General features: G+C 39.7%; 1 protein-coding gene across 3 annotated transcripts in view; it reads right to left on the bottom strand.

Annotated features, from left to right (window-relative positions):
* Positions 1 to 18425, bottom strand: part of akr1a1a (aldo-keto reductase family 1, member A1a (aldehyde reductase)) — a 46362-nt gene that overhangs the window by 11542 nt on the left and 16395 nt on the right. For all 3 annotated transcript variants that reach the window (XM_072571738.1, XM_072571723.1, XM_072571730.1), the window contains exons 4-6: positions 13008 to 13159; positions 9391 to 9586; positions 5662 to 5861 (exon numbers count right to left, since the gene is read on the bottom strand). In XM_072571738.1, coding sequence (XP_072427839.1) covers positions 5662 to 5861; positions 9391 to 9586; positions 13008 to 13159 — 548 coding nt within the window. The remainder of the gene's footprint in view (positions 1 to 5661; positions 5862 to 9390; positions 9587 to 13007; positions 13160 to 18425) is intronic.

The following is an 18425-nucleotide window of genomic DNA, read 5'->3' on the forward strand; positions in this document are numbered from 1 at the left end:
GACAAAAATAGATTTAATAAAAATAATTAAATCTACACGACATAATGACTTAACATCATTACCCCTCCAGAATTTCCTTTTTAAGATGTACTGTGGAAAGTTTATATGTTTAAAAAAGAATGACAAAACCCTGCAGATACTAATTAAACTTACCACAAATGACTTGTGGAAATATATTTCTAGCAACCTATGTATTGTTACAGTTGGGGTAGTCCATGGCACAAAATGGCTTCCCATTAGTATAAATATGGCGGAGATTTTTAATTGCAATAATAGGATCAACTTGCTGGTCAGCATTAAAGTGAGATAATAAATTAGCACCATGGTAGCTTTGAGAAAGAGATAAATCCAAGGTGGCAGGGTCTAATTTGAACAACAAATCTTACAAATTAATATATAGGGAATTCTGTGCAAACCACAGTTTCAGATGTCTGTAAGAGACGGTCTGATCAGAGATGTCTGGGAACACAGCCTGAAGTTTGTAGCAAGAATTAAAAATAGAAGCATGATCCCACAATAACAGAGACAAGTGATAAGTTAAAAGGTCGAGATTCTGACTTGTAAAAACCAAGAAGTTCGGACAAGTTCGTTGAACTGGGAAAATGATTGAGTTTCAGTCTTATCAATGGAATAGATGTTGTCTTATTAGGTAAAGAGTAAGTGTAGAAATATTTAGAGTAGGGTCAGAAAATTTCATCTTAAAGGACAGCATGTGGCTAGCGTGAATTATGGGGTAGTTACAGGATAAAGGGGCAGTGTTTACCTGACCTTCCAAGGTCAGGTAGGACAGAAGCTGCTCACAACCTGTTGGCTAAATAATTCTAACATTAGATATAACCAAAAACCTCTCTATGTAACCAACTTTATATTACAACTGATATTATGAATTTTATAGCAATTAGGAGAAATTTGCATCTTCTTGTATTCGGGCAGTTGAAACATAAGATGATTTACACAATTTGATAGGGATGTCAATGAATATAATGAATATCAGAATTCGAGCTGTCCTTAGAGATAAGCAAGTCTGGAAATATCTAAGAGTATAACCATTAACTGTGGGATGTGAATTAATAGGATACATTGTAAGATCTCAAAGCCTCATGATAATGATGTGTGGTAAACATTGTGAGATCATGGGGACCCAAAGGGCTAGTCATAGGATTGTCCATCATTGATTAGGTGTTTTACAGATTTGATGTAAAGATTGATTGGGAAGGAACAATGACGTCAATGTTGCATGTAATTATTATAAGGCAAAATGTATACAAATACTGTATTCCACTGGGGAAACTAAAGTGTCATTGGCCTCTCCTATCTGAGTCATGATTAAGAGGGCACCTGGGCCTCATGTGAAAGCTAGACGTGGAGCAGTCTCTGGCCTCTCCCGCAGGTATGATAAAGAATTTGAATAAAGATCCATTGTATGGCTGAATATAGAACTCAAGACTCTTCTTTGACATCCCTCTCCAGCAGTTACTATATTGTTACATGAAAACTATAAGTCATCTGAAGTTATGCCATTCTCAATGACTCTTTGGTTGGCTACAGATTAATCCAAGGAATACACAAGACAAAATAAATTTTCTGAACAATCAAGCAGAAAAGTCAAGGTTTGTATTTGTATTTTGAAAGGACAAAACTATTTGATTCTTTAGTTACTTTAGTTTATTCAAGTATTCTCTAAAGATGCAGCTAAGTTGGGGCAGTGTAGTGGGTCAGGGGTTAGCACTGCTCCCTCAGCACCAGGGACCTGAGTTCCAGTCCACTTTTGGGCGACTGTGTGGAATTTTCACATTCTCCCTGTGTCTGTGTTGGTTTCCTCAGATAGTCCGAAGATGTGCAGTTTAGGTGAATTGGCCATGCTAAATTGCCTGTAGTGTCCAGGGATGGGTAGGCGAGGTGGATTAGCCATGGGGAATGTGGGATTGTAGGATGGGGTATTTTGGATAGGTACATGGATGGGAAGGGATTGGAACAAGGATTGGAACTAGCTGATTGGGCACCATGGTCAGCATGGACCAGTTTGGGCTGAAAGGCCTGTTTCCATGCTGTATTACTCTGTGACCAAAATTCTGCTTTGGCAGCCAGGGTCTTGGCAAAATCACCAGGCTAATGTGAAATGTCAACTATTCACCAACTAACTAGGATAGTTAACTAATTAGATTACTCACTTTAGAATATTATGATTATGCAAACTTGATGTTTGGATGGTCTTGACAGACTAATTTCCCAGCATTATTTCACAGTAACTTTTTAAAAGTAAATAGATAACACAAGCATTATAGAATAGTAATTAGAAAATCAAGACTAGACTCAAGCATACAAAGGTCTTTTACTGCACAACTTTATACTTGTTACTAAGTAAATCATGGCTGTAAAATATCCAAGATACCTAAGAAACTCCTTGCTCCCCTAAGACATTTCAGAACCAGAGCTAGAATAACTGATCTTTAAGAGGAATTCAGCCTGTGCAGTACATATTATTTGTGGTTAATTATTTCTTAATTTCTGAAAGTTTGCCACAATTCCTGGGCACAGGAAGATTAAGTTCACGATGTAAACTGAATTGACTTTAAAGGGAAGATGGTGCCAAGAGCTACTAGTGCTAGCTTACTAATCCAGACACCCAGATGATATTTTGTGGACCTGGGTTCAAATCCTGTCATGATTGATGGTTGAATTTGAAGTCAATAATAATCTGGAAATAAGAGTCTAATAATGCCAAAATACCATTGCCAATTGTCAGGAAGAACTCATCTCATTCTCTAATGTCCTTTAGGGAAGGCACTCTGCCATCCTTACCTGGTCTGGCCAACATGTGACTCCTGGCTCACAGCAGTGTGGTTGACTCTTAACTGGCCTCTGGACATTAGGGATTGGCAATGAATGCTGGTCCATCCAGTGATGCCCCCATGTCCCATGAATGAATAAAAACAAAAGAACTGACTGGAAAATGTGGCCATAATTCAACTCACTGCTTTGTGTTTTGCTTAATAACAATTACAGTGAAGATAACCACATCACTTAAAATGCAGATTTTTAAAATAATTCATTTGCATAATCTTTCATTGTTGGCTGGATCGACATTCATTTCCAATCCCAAATTGTCCTTGACAAGATGGTGGTGAGTTGTCTTCTTGAATTGTTTCAGTCCTTGGAGTGTAGTGACAAGAAAATAAGAAATAGGAACGGAGAAGGCCAACCAGCCCCTCAAGCCTGATCCACTGTTCAATAGGATCATGGCTGATCTGACATTCCTCATATCACTTTCCTGCAATATCCCCAATACCCTTGATTTCCCTACTGATCAAGAATCTACATATCTCAGCCTTAAATATACACAAGGTCTCGACCCCCATAGCTTTCTGTGGCAAGATGTCCCAAAGGCACTCAAGCCTCTGGGAGAAGAAATTCCTCCACACCTGCAACCATTATTCTGAGACTATGCCCTCTGGTCCAAGACTCTCCCATGAACAGAAACATTCTTACAGTATTTACCCAGTCAAGCCCCTTAAGATTCCTATCTATTTTGTATATGATATCCACAGACTCGTAGGGAGGGAGTTCAGGATTTTGACCAGCTGACATCTCAGAGGGTTCTTGCAGATGGTGGTTTTCCATTTATCCATTGCTCTTGGCCTTCTAGTGGTAGAGATCACAGGGCTGAAAGGTACTGTCTAAGTAGCTCTGGTGACTTGTTGCAGTGTATCTTGCAGATGGTAGTACATCTACATGATAATGCCATTTGCTGCCACTGTGTTGATGGTGGAGGGAGTGAATGCTGAAGGTGTTAGATGTCGTGCCAATCAAATTGTCTGCTTTATGTGGAACTTCATGAATGTTGTTGGAGCTGGATACATCCAGGCAAACATAGTTTTTAAAATCAAATTTCTGGATCCTATTGTGCTTAGTAGTCATTGGACAGGCTTTGAGGAGTCAGGAGGTGAGTTATTCACTGCGGAATTCCCAACATCTGACCTACTGTTGTTCCCACAGCATTTATTTGCCTGGGCGAAAGTGAGGACTGCAGATGCCGGAGATCAGAGTCAAGATTAGAGTGATGCTGGAAAAGCACAGCAGGGCATGCAGCATCTGTGGAGCAGGAAAATTGATGTTTCGGGCAGGAGCCCTTCGTCAGGAATGAGTCTGGGAGCCTCCGGGGAGGAGAGATAAATGGGAGGGGGTGCAGTGGGGCTGGGGAGAAGGTAGCTAAGAGTGCAATGGGTAGATGGAGGTGGGGATAAAGGTGATATGTCAGAGAGGAGGGTGGAGCAGATAGGTGGGAAGGAAGATTGGCAGGTAAGACCGTTCATAAGGATGGTGCTGAGCTGGAAGGTTGGATCTGGGGTAAGGTGGGAGGAGGGGAAATGAGGAAACTGGTGAAGTCCACATTGATGCCCTGGGGTTGAAGTGTTCTGAGGTGGAAGGTGAGGCATCCTTCCTCCAGGCACTGGGTGGTGAGGGAGTGGCGATGGAGGAGGTCCAGGACCTGCATGTTCTTGGCAGAGTGGGAGGGGGAGTTGAAATATTTGGCCACAGGGCAGTGGGGTTGATTGGTGCAGGTGTCCCGGAGATGTTATTTGGCTGGTCTAGTTCAGTTTTTCTCAAGGTGAGCCAGAATTACAATAATTTCTGGATATTTTGCATTAAGTGCAATGCCCGCACAAATGCAATGCAGGGTCACAGCAAGATTCCCAGAGTACACAGATGTGGCGGAAATAAATTTAGTGCTTTATGGTTTTTTTCCCACACTTGACATCTATCCATTGCTGTTGCAAATGTGGTTTAACATCTACGAATGAGTCTGCGTGGTAAATCTGGACAGATTTCAAATAATTGGATGTTGCCATACTTGGAAATGTTGAGACAACATTCCTGATATATTTAAAGAATGGAAGTCTAGAACACTACAGCATGGAAGAGATCATTTGGCCCATTGAATTTGTGAAGTGCTATCCAATTGGTCCCTTTCTCCAGCACCTACCCAAAATCCTGCAAATGTTTCCTTTCAAAATCTACATACACAATTCACTTAAAAGTTCTTATTAAAACTGCTTCCATTATCTTACCATCCTACTACATTATAGTAACTAATGGCTGCACGAGGAGATTGTTATCTCACCTCTTTTATTTTTGACCAGATTGCCCTTGGTTTCATACTAATTAATTTTACAGTTCTGTAAAACTACTTGAACAAACAAAGTGAAGTGATGAAAGTAGAAAGTTGTAAATGAGAAGAAAGTCAAACTGGAGATGAAGAGAGATAATGTTATCTTATCAATGCTCACCTTTGGAATATAGGACTATTTAAAAGCAGAGTGAGTTACTGAGCCAAGTACAGTCAGTTCTGTTATAACATGGTAGTTCCGTTCTCGTGTAACCATGTGTTATAAGGAAATCACGTAATAGCAGTACCATTTAAACTAATGGGGCCAGAATCACGTTATATTCAATACATGCTTTAAAACTTCATGCTTTAGAAACAGTGTCCCCAGTTTGTCAATCATGTTATAGCAAATTCGTGTTAACAAAATGAGCATTACAGCAGAACAACCTGTAGTAGAAAAACATAAAGATTGTTTAAAAATATAATCTTACTAATAGGAACTATATGTATTTTTTACTGAAATTTAATCTTTTACATATCAAATGGAACTTCACCGTATAATAACTTGAGCTGGGGATTTTCTATATTTTTCTGCAATTTTCAGGATTCGTGGATCTTCCAGCAGTTTTGCATCACCAGGGCCAGCCCAGGGTCGATCAGGTGATCCAAGAGGGCTATATGCTGAAACAACAATTTTTTGTTTTGTACAATGATCCACTAGCCGCTTTTGGATCAAGTATGGGTGGCATTCTACCTGTAATAGAAAACCAAAGAATTTTCAATTCTTGATGAGAAAAGGCACAGCATCTGATTTTAAAGTCAGAAGTCACACAACACCGGGTTATAGTCCAACAGGCTCCAAAAGCTTATGGTTTCAAATAAACTTGTTGGACTATAATCTGGTGTCATGTGATTTCTCACTTCATCCACCCCAGTCTAACACCGACACCTCCATATCACATCTAATTTTAATTCTAGTCCTGATTTATTTTAAAGCAGCATGCACACTTTGTATTATCTAAGTTATGAGTGTCTTGACAACATTGAATATTCATATCCACGAACAGGAAAATGGTGATGTGTTCCCAAATCAGGATGATGTCATGTCATGGAGGAGAACTTGATATTTCAGTGCATCTGCTTCTCTTGTTGTTCTAAGGTTAAGAGCTGTGGGTTTCCAAAAAAACTGAGGTGAGTTACTGCAGCGTGTCCTTTAGGTGGTTAGAAACATAGTAATGGTTCTCTGGTGGTAGAAGGTGTCCAGGATGGTGTCAAGTCAATTGAGTGTCACCAGAACTGCTCTCACCCTGGAAGGGGGTAATCATATTCTGAGTTTGTGCTTTGTAAATGGTGGAAAATCTCTGAGGAGTCAGGAGTTGAGACACTCCTCAAACAGTACCCACTCTTTGACTTGCACATATAACCAGTTTTTATATGCTGGTCCAGTTAAGCTTCTATTTAATGGTGGCCACAGAGAGTTGAAGGTGGGGGTTTGGTGATCATTTTGCTGATCTCGACTCGGAGCCTAGTTTGTTCCAGAGCCCCCAACTGCAGTACTGCAGCTAGGATGTTGTATGTTTACATGGCTTTTCCTGTAGCCAGTACCTACAGCCATTTCGAAATACCACCTACAATGAGATTGTATTGGATTCTGCACAAATGGAGTTTTCAGCAGTAGGCTGACATAGATCATTGGCTTTCTATTTGTCCCAATAAAAACATTTTTCACCAAATATTAATTAATCTGTTTTAGACTTGCACAGTATATTTTTACTCAAATTACAGGATGTGGACATAATTAGCTGAGCCAGTATTTATTGCTCTAATTAGTCTTGAACAAATTAGCTTGTTAGGTCATTTCAGAGAGCAGTTAAGTGTCAACAACATTATGGACCTGATGCCACATGTATGCCAGACAAGAAAAGGATACTAGTGAACCAGGTGGGTTTTTAATAACCATAGGTTATACAGTTGCATTAGGCTAGCTTTAAACTCCAGATTTTCATTGAATTCAAATTTCACCCTTTGCCATGGAGGAATTTGAACTCATGACCCTAGAATGTTAACCTGATTTCTAGTCTAATGACAATACCATTACACTACACCTTCGCATATTAAAGGTGACTTTGTCTTCATTCCTAGTATACCTTCTCACACTTCATAAACCCTGCTGACTTACAATCTGTTGATATTAAAAGCACATTACTCTTATTTTCCACACTTTCCTAAACACAACCTGAATCTTATGCTTTTTTCCTCACAGATACTCAAGATCTACAATGAGGTCAGGCAGTGGAGGAAATCCACCAGGACTATGATGACAACACATTGTCTCTTGAATTCACAGTCTCTGCCACCAGTGCAGTTATACCCACTGTGCATATTATCAAGGTTAGTAAATAGGATAGAGATGGGTAGACATGGGGTATGGTTAACCCAAAGCCAGGATGGAGGTAAAAGGAAAACATTTGTGCCATTTCATCAGAGACTGGGTTTGCAGTGTAGGTGAGGTCATTGTTGAGCCTTGATACAAAAGAGGACTGCTAGATGAATATACACAATGAAATGTTTGGTGCAGTCAGAAAATCTATGTCCAATGTCAAGGAAAATAGGAAAGTTTGGCACTACCTTGGCACAGGACTTCACATAGATCCTGGAGCCCATTCTTTTATGATGATCAACTCCATTAACACAGTCTGTCTTTAAGTATGATGCAGCATCTGGTAGCTCATGTTGCAGCTTTCACAGCATCTCAAGCAGCCAGTCAATCTATCATTACTGCAGTGGAGGCCCTGAGTGCTGTTACATATGGTCAGTTAACTGCAATCCTGGCTGTGATACTAGCCTGCAAAAGGGGCTTGAATGGTATCACAGCACCTCAGCTATCAGTCCTGCTACAATTGATTAGGATTGTTGAGGTACAGCCCCAGGGGAGTGGCAATCGTTCCATGGAGGACAGACTGTTGTTTTCTCTTAGGATAACACAATTTTTCTTCCCACAACTATCACTCTGTCAATACACTTGCCTGCCTGCCTGCCAGCACAGATTGACAGTGACCACGCAAGTATGGTGCAGTTCCAAATCAGGATTTTCAATGATCACAGCGGCTTGACATTGTCCTCGAAGATCACTGACAGTCTCCTCCACTAAAAGGGAGTAGGCTTTCACCAACCACAGAATTAGAAAATTAACCAAGGAAATCATGATTACTTTAAGTCTGGATACATAATGGCATGGTCTAATTTATGAAGTTGATTCGGAATGCATATTTTGAACTTGCATTATGGCCAACAAAAAAAAAGTGTTGGTGGTAATATAAAGATAAGGAGTGTGCTAATGTTGATGAGTCAGGGATTTGACACTGAGGTTATTGTTAATGTAATCAAATTAGTTCTTCAGTGGAGTTTGAACAGGAAGAGGCAGTGGAGCTTGCATCCTTCCCCTCCTGGCAGGTTGTTCCACATTGTGTGGCCTCTGCTTATTCATCAATCTTTTTCCAGACTCCAAGGAGAATGCATGTTCATGTTTTGGAGCACTTACTTTGTATACAAGTCTTGAATTCAGCTAAAATCTTTTCAGTACGTGCCATTTTGCTCTCTGTACATTTCTAAAACTTTAAGCAACTATGGAAAGCAGCAAAAGCATGTAGAATTATGGCAGCAGTCAGGAGAAGAAAATCAGCAATGAACCTATAAGTAGTTGATGATCCATTAAAGTAGAGCTGCTGGCAAAGTCATTAAACTTTACTTCAGTTGTGTGAGGTTAAGAGAGGGTATTGGCTAGAACAGGGAGTTCCAAAATGGCAAAGGTTTCATTAAATCAATTTAACACACTGAATGATATCATAATCTGCTTGCTCTGTACATTTCTGATAGCAGGTAGCTGCATATGCACCAAGATGTTTACATTTATCAAGATGGTGCTCCACACACTTTATATTAGTAGTATGTATACACAGTGTGGATGTTATTTTAAAATAACATCAGTAGCAGCAGCCAAAAAACAGAGACTAATAAGTTTAGCTTTGCTTCTTCAGGTTTCCTGAATGCAAGGATCAGAGTGATATATCAAAGATAGTTAGCTGGAATGAATCTCATACATCTGCTACTTGTAATGCTTTATTCCAATCTCCTGTACATTCTTATTCAGTTATTGTTTGGCTGTACTTGTGCTCCAATTTTATTGCATGGTATAATAAATATATACCATCAATAAATAAGTTTCGCAACAAAGGGTTTCTAAGAGATAAAGAAAGTCTGTGAACATTGTCATTGACACAAACCTGGTTAACAACAGGCCTGTAAATTGCAATAGATAATATGTCATCTATTTGCTTTGAGTTGAAGTTGGATAAACCAATTGCCTTAACCAAACCCTTTTCCAGTAGTTTTTCCATGGCCCTCCAGGTATCCTTGTAATCAATATCAGCATAACGCACTGTTCCATCATCATTCTTTGGAATCATAATGTTACCACATCTGCAGAGGCAGGAGACAGAATAATTATCTATTAGGAGGTGAAATTCAGCTCCACATTGCAGCTCAGTGTGTCTTTAATCTGTACTTAAGTTTGCAACTCAGTTTAATTCATGAGTTAATTTGGACTGGAACTACTTCATCTTTCCTTACTCCAGAACTAAACAGTTAAAAAAAATGTTTTAGATCACACCTGGCAACCACCGCATGTAAATAAAATGTGACGGGAGACTGGTCTCTGTGCAGTTGTTTCAGCTACCTTGACGGGAAAGGCTGTCGCTCTTAAGTCAAGAATCCAACTCTTTTGTTCACATTTGGTCCAAAGCTGTAGTGTTCTGATGGGATCGGAACTGAACATTGGCGAGAAGGTTTTGCTGAGTTAGCACTGTTGACAACGCTGGTCATCACTGTCTTTGTGAGTAAGAGGAGACTGATGGGGCAATAATTGGATAGGTTGGATTTATCATTTTTCTGGACAGGATATACATGAGCAATTTTTCACATTGTTTGGGAGATGCCATTGTTGTCTCTAGAATACCTTAAAACCTGTCTCTTTGACTGAGCCCAGTTCGAATAATTGTTTATGAGTCAGTAGACCAAGATCTAGATTATTTTCATTTGAGAGTAAATGTGGTAATGAGAGAGGAGGGTAATGAGGCAGCAGGTCAGAATCTGGAACTGGGCAGATTGAGGAAGTTTAGAGAAGAAAATTGGAGTCCATAGAGATATAAGAAAGACCAGGGTACACAGCCAGGAAACTTTGTTACCTAGCCAGGGCAGAAGTGCATCGGAAACATTGACTTTGGGTTAAAGGCAGATTGGAAGCTGGGTTTAGCAGGGTATTAGAGATTAGATTCACATTGGAAGGTGGGTCAGAGGATATAGGAAGAATCAGGTATGTGTGGCAGATGGACCAAAAAGCCACAGGAAAGACAATGAAGGCCAGAGGCCAGGGTCAGAGCAAAACTGGTAGAGTTGGGGTTCAGGGAAATGAGCTTAAAAATGTGTTGCTGGAAAAGTGCAGCAGGTCAGGCAGCATCAAAGGAACGGGAGAACCGACGTTTCGGGCAATAGCCCTTCTTCAGGCTTATGCCCGAAACGTCAATTCTCCTGTTCCTTGGATGCTGCCTGACCTGCTGCACTTTTCCAGCAACACATTTTTAAGCTCTGATCTCCAGCATCTGCAGTCCTCACTTTCTCCTAGTTCAGGGGAATGAGTGGGTTATATCTAATCTTTGGTAGTTAGTGAAGCAGCTAAACTGAAATTAGTAAGCAAATGGAAAGGCATTTACCTCTTGCAATAGCTAAGTTTAAAATTATGGTTAAATATGAAGAACCAGTCTCATCATAATAGTTAAAATTTCCACTTGCTTCCTGTGAGGAATCTTTCTCACCTCTTCCAGACTAAGAGTGGACAGTTTAAAGACAGAATTCAGATCTTCTGGGTACTAAAGTGATCTGTAATGTGCTCAGGACAAGGGACAGGAAGTGCATCTCAGTCATGCTGCTAATAGAGCAAAAGTTCAATCTGCTAGCTAGATCGTTGCTAGAAGATTTTATCTAAAAGCTCATTAGAACAAACAAAATAATGCACTTGGAGGATAACTTGATGAATGAACAAACTTTGGACAGTAAAGAAAGTTGAAAGAGTCAAACCATTGTTACTGCTGCTCCTTGGATGCTGCCTGAACTGCTGTGCTCTTCCAGCACCACTAATCCAGAAACTGATAATATCCAGTTGTTCTAGAATACGAAACAATTCTGGTCGAACTCAATTAATTGCTTTGGCTGAGTTAGGAATAATCAACGTCAGTCATTTTCTACTGCAAACGCCAGTTCATGATAAACAGTTTTGATGTTAAAATAAACTCTGAGGAGGGACTTTTCTGGAGGTAAAATATATATTTAAAAACATAAAAAACCTATTTTTGTTGCAATTTCACACTTAGTCACATTATACTTTATTTCCAGATCTTTGTCAACTCATTTAGAGTCATTTAATGGGATACAAAAAATAGTGGTATCATAAACAAACATTGTAATAGTACAGAAAAAGTAAACTGAGTGTAATATGTCAGATATTCTACCCTATAACTATCAAGGTGAATTTCTCTAAGAGGAGTGATCAATAATTGCAACATATCTGGATTCTTGAGGCCAGTAGATTGGACTCATTTAGTAAACATCTAAATGCTGTAATGGGAAGATGGTAGAGTTGGTATTTGGGAAGTACATGATCAAACATGGACCGAAGAGCTGTCTTATTATTTTGAGAGATGTTTGATGGGATCTGGTATGTTCTATGGGACAAGCAATAAATTAGACTTGTTATGAAAGGATGTAGTATTTTATTTTGAAGAATTAATTTGACTTTTTGTATAAATGGTAGACAAGCTTTTGGAAGGCAGATTCAATTACAACTTTAGGAGAGAATTGGATAATTATCGGGAGGGAAAATGTTTGCAGGGCTGCAAGGAAAGGCAAGCAAATGAGACTTACTGAGTTATTTCTATAGACAGCCAGCAAAGACATGGCAGGCTGAATGACCTTAATCTGAACTTTGATGATTCCAGGATTCTATAACAATTTTCAATTTTTACTCAAAACGCACGAGAGAAAATAAAGCAAATACTGAGTGTTTGATGCACTGTAGTTATAGAATAGAATCCCTACAGTTTGGAAACAGGCCCTTTGGCCCAAAAAGTCCATGCCGACCCTCTGAAGAGGAACCCACCCAGATCCATTCCCCCCCCCCCCCCTCCACCTCTCGACATTCACCCGACCAATGCATGTAACCAACACATCCCTGAAAACTACGGGCAATTTAGCTCGGCCAATTCACCTAACTTGCACATCTTTGGATTGTGGGAGGAAACCGGAGCCCCCAGAGAGAATCCACACAGACACAGGGAGAATGTGCAAACTCCACACAGACAGTTGCCCGAGGCTGGAATCGAATCCAGGTCCCTGGCACTGTAAGGCAGCAGTGCTAACCACTGAGCCAGTGTGCCATCCATATTGACAGGAAACTGTCAATATTATCTATTTTAATTATTTTGGTACAGAGATCATCAATTTTGTCTTAAGAGGAACTAAATAGGAGTTACTCTCTATTGGTGTGTTGCAGGGCTTCAGGACTATGAGATTCATTAGCTATGACTCACTCTCCTGTGATTTGATTATTGCAGTATTTCTATATATTCCCATAGTTTACTAATCTCAAACCATAAATCTTTACCATCCAACAGCAAATATGAGGAAAATTTAACATTGTATTTTGACCTAGTTTATTTTTGTTTACTAGGACTGCCATATTAGTCAATGATGAGACAATTATAGTTTGAATTATTAAACTTTAGAAACACAACACAGTGGTGGTTGTTTAATAACTGGAGCAAAATTGGATAGGTACATCAGGACATACTCAAATGCCATTGGCCAGTGCATCAAATACAAATCTAGATAGTCTAGTTGTAGGTCCTCCAGTGTCTTATGGCATGCTGCTTCTACATCATCTGGGTGATGCTTGGTGTTCCAAAGTTTGGATGTAATGAAAATGTCCTCCCGCTTGATAGACTACAGAAAAACAATGAGATAACAAAAAAAATTAATTCAATTGACTTACATAATCTCTTTGCTGTTTTATGATATATGCTCCAATCACCACTGAATAAAATCAGGAACGGATTCACCTTCTGGGGAAACTTGCTTATTTGTGCACCTATTGAGACTTTGATCAGTAACATGCAATCAATATGACACTAGGTCATGTTGTCACATTGATAATCACACTTTCTTGCATATTAGAGCAGAAGTTTGATTGGTGATGTGAAATTAAATGTGTGTTTACTATACACAAGACTTGAAGAAATAGTTCAAAGAAGAAGTAAGAAGACACTCCAACACGTAATTTTTCTTTTAGATAAAGCATTTTCAGTGCCAGTCAAGAAATGGAGACTTGTAATGATGGGGAATGGTGGGATGCAAAGGGGAAAAAGAAACATCAGAAAAGTTTAGAACAGATCAGAAAGGGGTGGTTTCATTGACAGTCACTAAATTGATAAGTATTTAACATAAATTACTCAATGTAGTGGCTTTATTAATATCTAAGGCCACCAAGACATTGTAGTTGCTGCTGGTATGCGAACTCGAATAAGAGAATTCAGAGGCAGGTATCCCGTCGCCAAATCACCCTGCATTTACATGTAGAGAGTCCTTGACATTGATCCTGCTCCCTCAAAGCCAGCTCTGAGAGTGAACAACATATCTGACACTCTTGCTTTTATTTGTCAACCAGGGTTCTCTGATTGAATCAGATTAACAGCCCCAATCTGGGAACTCATTCTATGATGTTGACCTGGCTCACCTCTTTACGACAACATATATAACTATATTATTAGACAGCTTTGAAGATATAGCAAGTGCTGAGGGGACCCTGTAAACATACAGTACTTTGGGTTCCAGAAAGCACTTGATAAAGTGCTACATCAAAGGTTATTGTGGGAAAAATAAGAACTCATGGTGAAAAGGGACAGAGAATAATTAAGTATTTTCAAGTTTGTGATCCAGATTTTTAATCAATAAGGGAATCAAGGGCAATGGGAGAAGGCAGGAAAACCGAATTGAGCACCTAGAATGGCAGAGCAGATTTGATGGGCTGAATGGCCAACTTGTGCTATGTCTTATGGGCTTGTGTAAAAATGTCTGATTGGCAGAAGTGGAGTCCCACAAAAGTATGAGTCTCAACATTTTACAATTTACATTAATGACCTAGATGATGACACAAGCATAGTGGGAAAGGATGTTGTTAAGAAATTATCCTTTGCTTTGGGCACTCTGTCCATCTGTTCCACTCTCTCCTCCTCCCCCAATGTCAACAGCATAAATTTTCCAGTTTTCAGCTCTGAAGATGTCATATCAAACTCAAAATATTAACTGTCCACAAATGCTGCCAGACTTGAGGTTTCTCCATTTTCTTTTTATTTCAAATTTCTAGTGTATGCTGTATTACCTTTCATAAAATTAAAGATGTTGTCTTCAGTTATGTAGAGTACAGGTGAGACCACATTTCAAATGCTGTGTGCAGTTTTAGTCTCCTTATTATAAAAAAAAGCAAATAAATTAATTGAAGGTGATTCAGAGAAGTTTGCTCAATTGATATCTGGAATGAGCAGGTTTTTCTTATGAAAATGGGTTGGACAGGTTGTGCTTGTTTCCATTTAGAATTTAGGAGCATGAGGAGTGACTTGACTGAAATGTGTAGGAATCTGAATAATTTCAACAATATACTCAACAAAAGTCTTTTTCTTCATGTGAGTGAGTCTAGAACTGGGGGGGCTGCAGTTTTAAAATTAGAGGTTGCCCTTCAAGGACTGAATTGGGGAAATTGGAACTCTGCCTTGGAAGGTGGTGGAAGCAGGATCATGGAATACTTTTAAGGCAGAGGTATATTTTTGTTATGCGAGGGAATTGAAGTTTATTGGGGGTAGATGGGAATGTTGAATTAAAAACACACAGATTAGCCATGATCTTGTTGAATGGTAGAGCAGGCTCAAAGGGTCATGAGTATCATTGGGTGTGCTGGAGGGTATTAGTACTAGTTAGCCTTTGGAACTAAACATTCTTTGAAAAAAATAGGTACCTTATCTACTCATCAGATCAGGTAGCATCTGCGGAAAGTAAAACAGTTCCATTTCATATTTATCTCAAAATTAATTTGGCCATTTATATGGGGGCACAACTTTCCTCTGTCATTACTATAGCAAGGGGAGATCCACTCATGCCAACTGGATAAGCTAACACCTTTGGTTTCCCATTTTGACCTCAGTGCAACGCCATGGTGTCTCAGCCTTCTAGCCATCTTATCTAAGTCCTGTCAGCCAGCAGCCAACAAAAACTATCTTTTCCCCTTACCTTGGTTCTTGGCTCCAATAGCCTGTCTTTTGTCCCAGTAGTGATCACTGTACTTGTCTGGCACTGCTGGGGCGCTAGACAGCTTCCATCTAGTCAAATGGAGACAGATCTGATGGCAGACTTCCTTTTAATGAGCAGAAATCCCAGGTAAAGCCAACTAAGTGTCTGTGGAACACCCTTCCTTCCCATGGGCAGGCTTTGCATTGTCTTTTCAGTCGAGATTGTGGGATGGCAGCATCCACTGCATGCCATAAACTCTAGCTGCATTGTCTCTAAACCATTTATTTCTATTCATGTCACCAATTGATCTATCTCATTGTGATGATATTTGCTGATGTACTATTGCTGTTGATATCTGTCCCTTTTTGCTTTGCTCGTCATTATACTGCTCCGTGGCTTTGATCTATTTTAATCAAATCATCGTAAATCACTAGTGTTACTAATTAAAAGAACAGTTAACAAGTATGACCTACCAGGACGGTGCAGCAATAACAAATACGAGGTCGTAGAAAAGAAAGAGGACAGGGATTAAATTAAAATGGAATTGAAGGGAGAAATAATGCACTCCAGCCTCTGCAGTGCCCCCCTCCTTCTGAAGGATTTGAGGATAATGTCTTATCTTTTCTTCTTTAAATTTCAACATTTCCTTTACCTGAACTCCCTCTTTTTTAGTTTAAACTCTCTCCACATTCATCAGGACCATTTATCCCAGCCCAATTTCAGTGGTGCTCATCTTGTCAAAATCTCTTCCTCTTTCACTTGGATCAAAGTCTCAACTTCCCACACAATTCTTTGAACATTGTGTTTAATTCTCCAATTTTCTTGACCCAAGTTAATTAGCCCATAGCTTGGATAACAATCCATTTTTGGACCCTAACCTTCAAAGCTTTTCAACAGAACACTATTGGTTGTATCTGCATCAGTGTTTTCTATCGGAACTACAGGAAGTAGGGAATGATTAAAAAGTTAAGATGATCAATTCACTGCGAGGAGGCTCAAGTGAAGTGACAGCACCAACATGGGTTTTTTGTTACGAACAGTCTGTTTCTGTGCTGTTTAACCAATGTAACCTTCTGTATAAACATATGAACAAGGTACACGAGTAGGCCATTTGGCCCTTTCACCCTGCTATGTCATTCAACAAAAGCATAGCTGATCTGATTTTAACATAGAGTCAATGTTCCCAATTATCTTGCATCACTCTGTTAGTCAAGAATCTACCTACTTTTGCCTTAAAAATATTTCAGGATTCTGCATTCAATGCCTTCTGAGTGAAGGAATTACAAAGATACTCAACACCCTAGGAGAAAGAAAGATTTCTCCATATGTCTTAAATGGGCCATCCTTATTTTTAAATTGTGATGCCTAATTCTAGATTCTCCAACAAGAGGAATCATCTATTTCACATCCACCAGATCAAGTCCCCTCAGGGTCTTGTATGCTTCAATTACAACCTGCCTGACTCTTCTAAACTCTAGAGAATACAGGCTGAGCCTATCTTGCCTTTCCCCATAAGATAATTCATTCATTCCTGGTATTAGTCAAGGAAACCCCTCTGCTCTCTTTTCAACATATTAATATTCTTCTGTAGGTACGGTAGACAGATGCAGAGTCACCCAGGGCCCTGTATTTGCTCTCCTAAATGTTTTCCCCATGCACTTCCTATCATCTATTAGGGTGTCCAATGATTTGCTCACATTATACCTGCTAAAAGTCTCTCTTTTCCTTTTTATCCAGTCTTGAATGTTTTCGATGTCCAGGCTGTCCTGTGCTTGTTGTTCCTGTTTCACCTTAAAAGGAACATGTTGGGCTGTACTTGCTAATGCCCTTTTGAATGCCCCATAGTCTGTAGATTTATTGTCTTGCCTGAAGACTGTACTTAGATTCTCAATGTACAGTTGCCAATCCTGCACTTCCCTTAACCACATCTCTGTAATAGCACATGTGCCAATCGACATTTTTAGTTTAATGCTAAGAGTATTATAGATTAGGGCCATCCAGCTTTGCCTTATTCCCTTGTGATTCCACATGGCTGAACTTTCTCTGCCTTGATTCCTTTACTAAGGTATGCTCTGTCTTTATTGTACTAATACGGCGTCCCTTCCCCCTGCTGAACATGTTTAAATTCCTCCCAACATGGAGCCTGGGTCTGTTCCACTATCCAATTAATCCCTATCACTATTGCTCCTGCTTCCTTCTTCCTCCCTGCCTGTGCAGTTAGGACACTTGTGGTGTCAGAAGCTTGGGTTTCTCAGCACTCCCTTGAGCAACCAGTTCCCTAGTCAGCTTCCAAAATGGAAAACTGATTTGGAAGTCGGACTCTAGGAGACTCCTGAACTACCTGTCTGATTCTCTGACTATCCAGTGGTCACCCATTACCATCTTTCCTTCAGTTCCTTGAACTGTAGTATGACCACCTCTCTAAATGTGCTGTCCACAAAACTCACAACCTCACAGATGTGCCACATTTCTCTGGCTGCTGCTCCAGTTCCGAAACACGGAGCTCAAACATCTGCAGTTGGGAGCACTTGCTATTTTGTCTAATGACTTAATCTTCAGGATACTCCCTTCCATTAACTGTAATCTCTAATTCACTGACATTTACTTCTACCTCGTGGTTTTCCGGTTAATCCCTTAATTTTCCAGCTCTTGGCCCTTGCTCTTCTCCTACCCACACTGCTCTGTGAAAATATTTACGAAAACAAAACAGCAGATACAAAGAAACATCTGCCACTCCCAGTTACTGAACTTCCTCACCACTCTGCAAGTTCCTTTCTTAAGTCTGTCCTGACAAAGTTCCTGCAAAAGCTTGTGTGTTTTCAAATAAACCTGTTGGACTATAACCTGTTGTCATGTGACCTCTGGTTTTTTGCTGGTTGTACGAAGCCTTTTTTTAAATGCTCCACCTCAGATTGTGCAGGAACTGGTT

This window comes from Chiloscyllium punctatum, chromosome 1 (assembly GCF_047496795.1).
Source record: "Chiloscyllium punctatum isolate Juve2018m chromosome 1, sChiPun1.3, whole genome shotgun sequence".
NCBI lineage: Eukaryota > Metazoa > Chordata > Chondrichthyes > Orectolobiformes > Hemiscylliidae > Chiloscyllium > Chiloscyllium punctatum.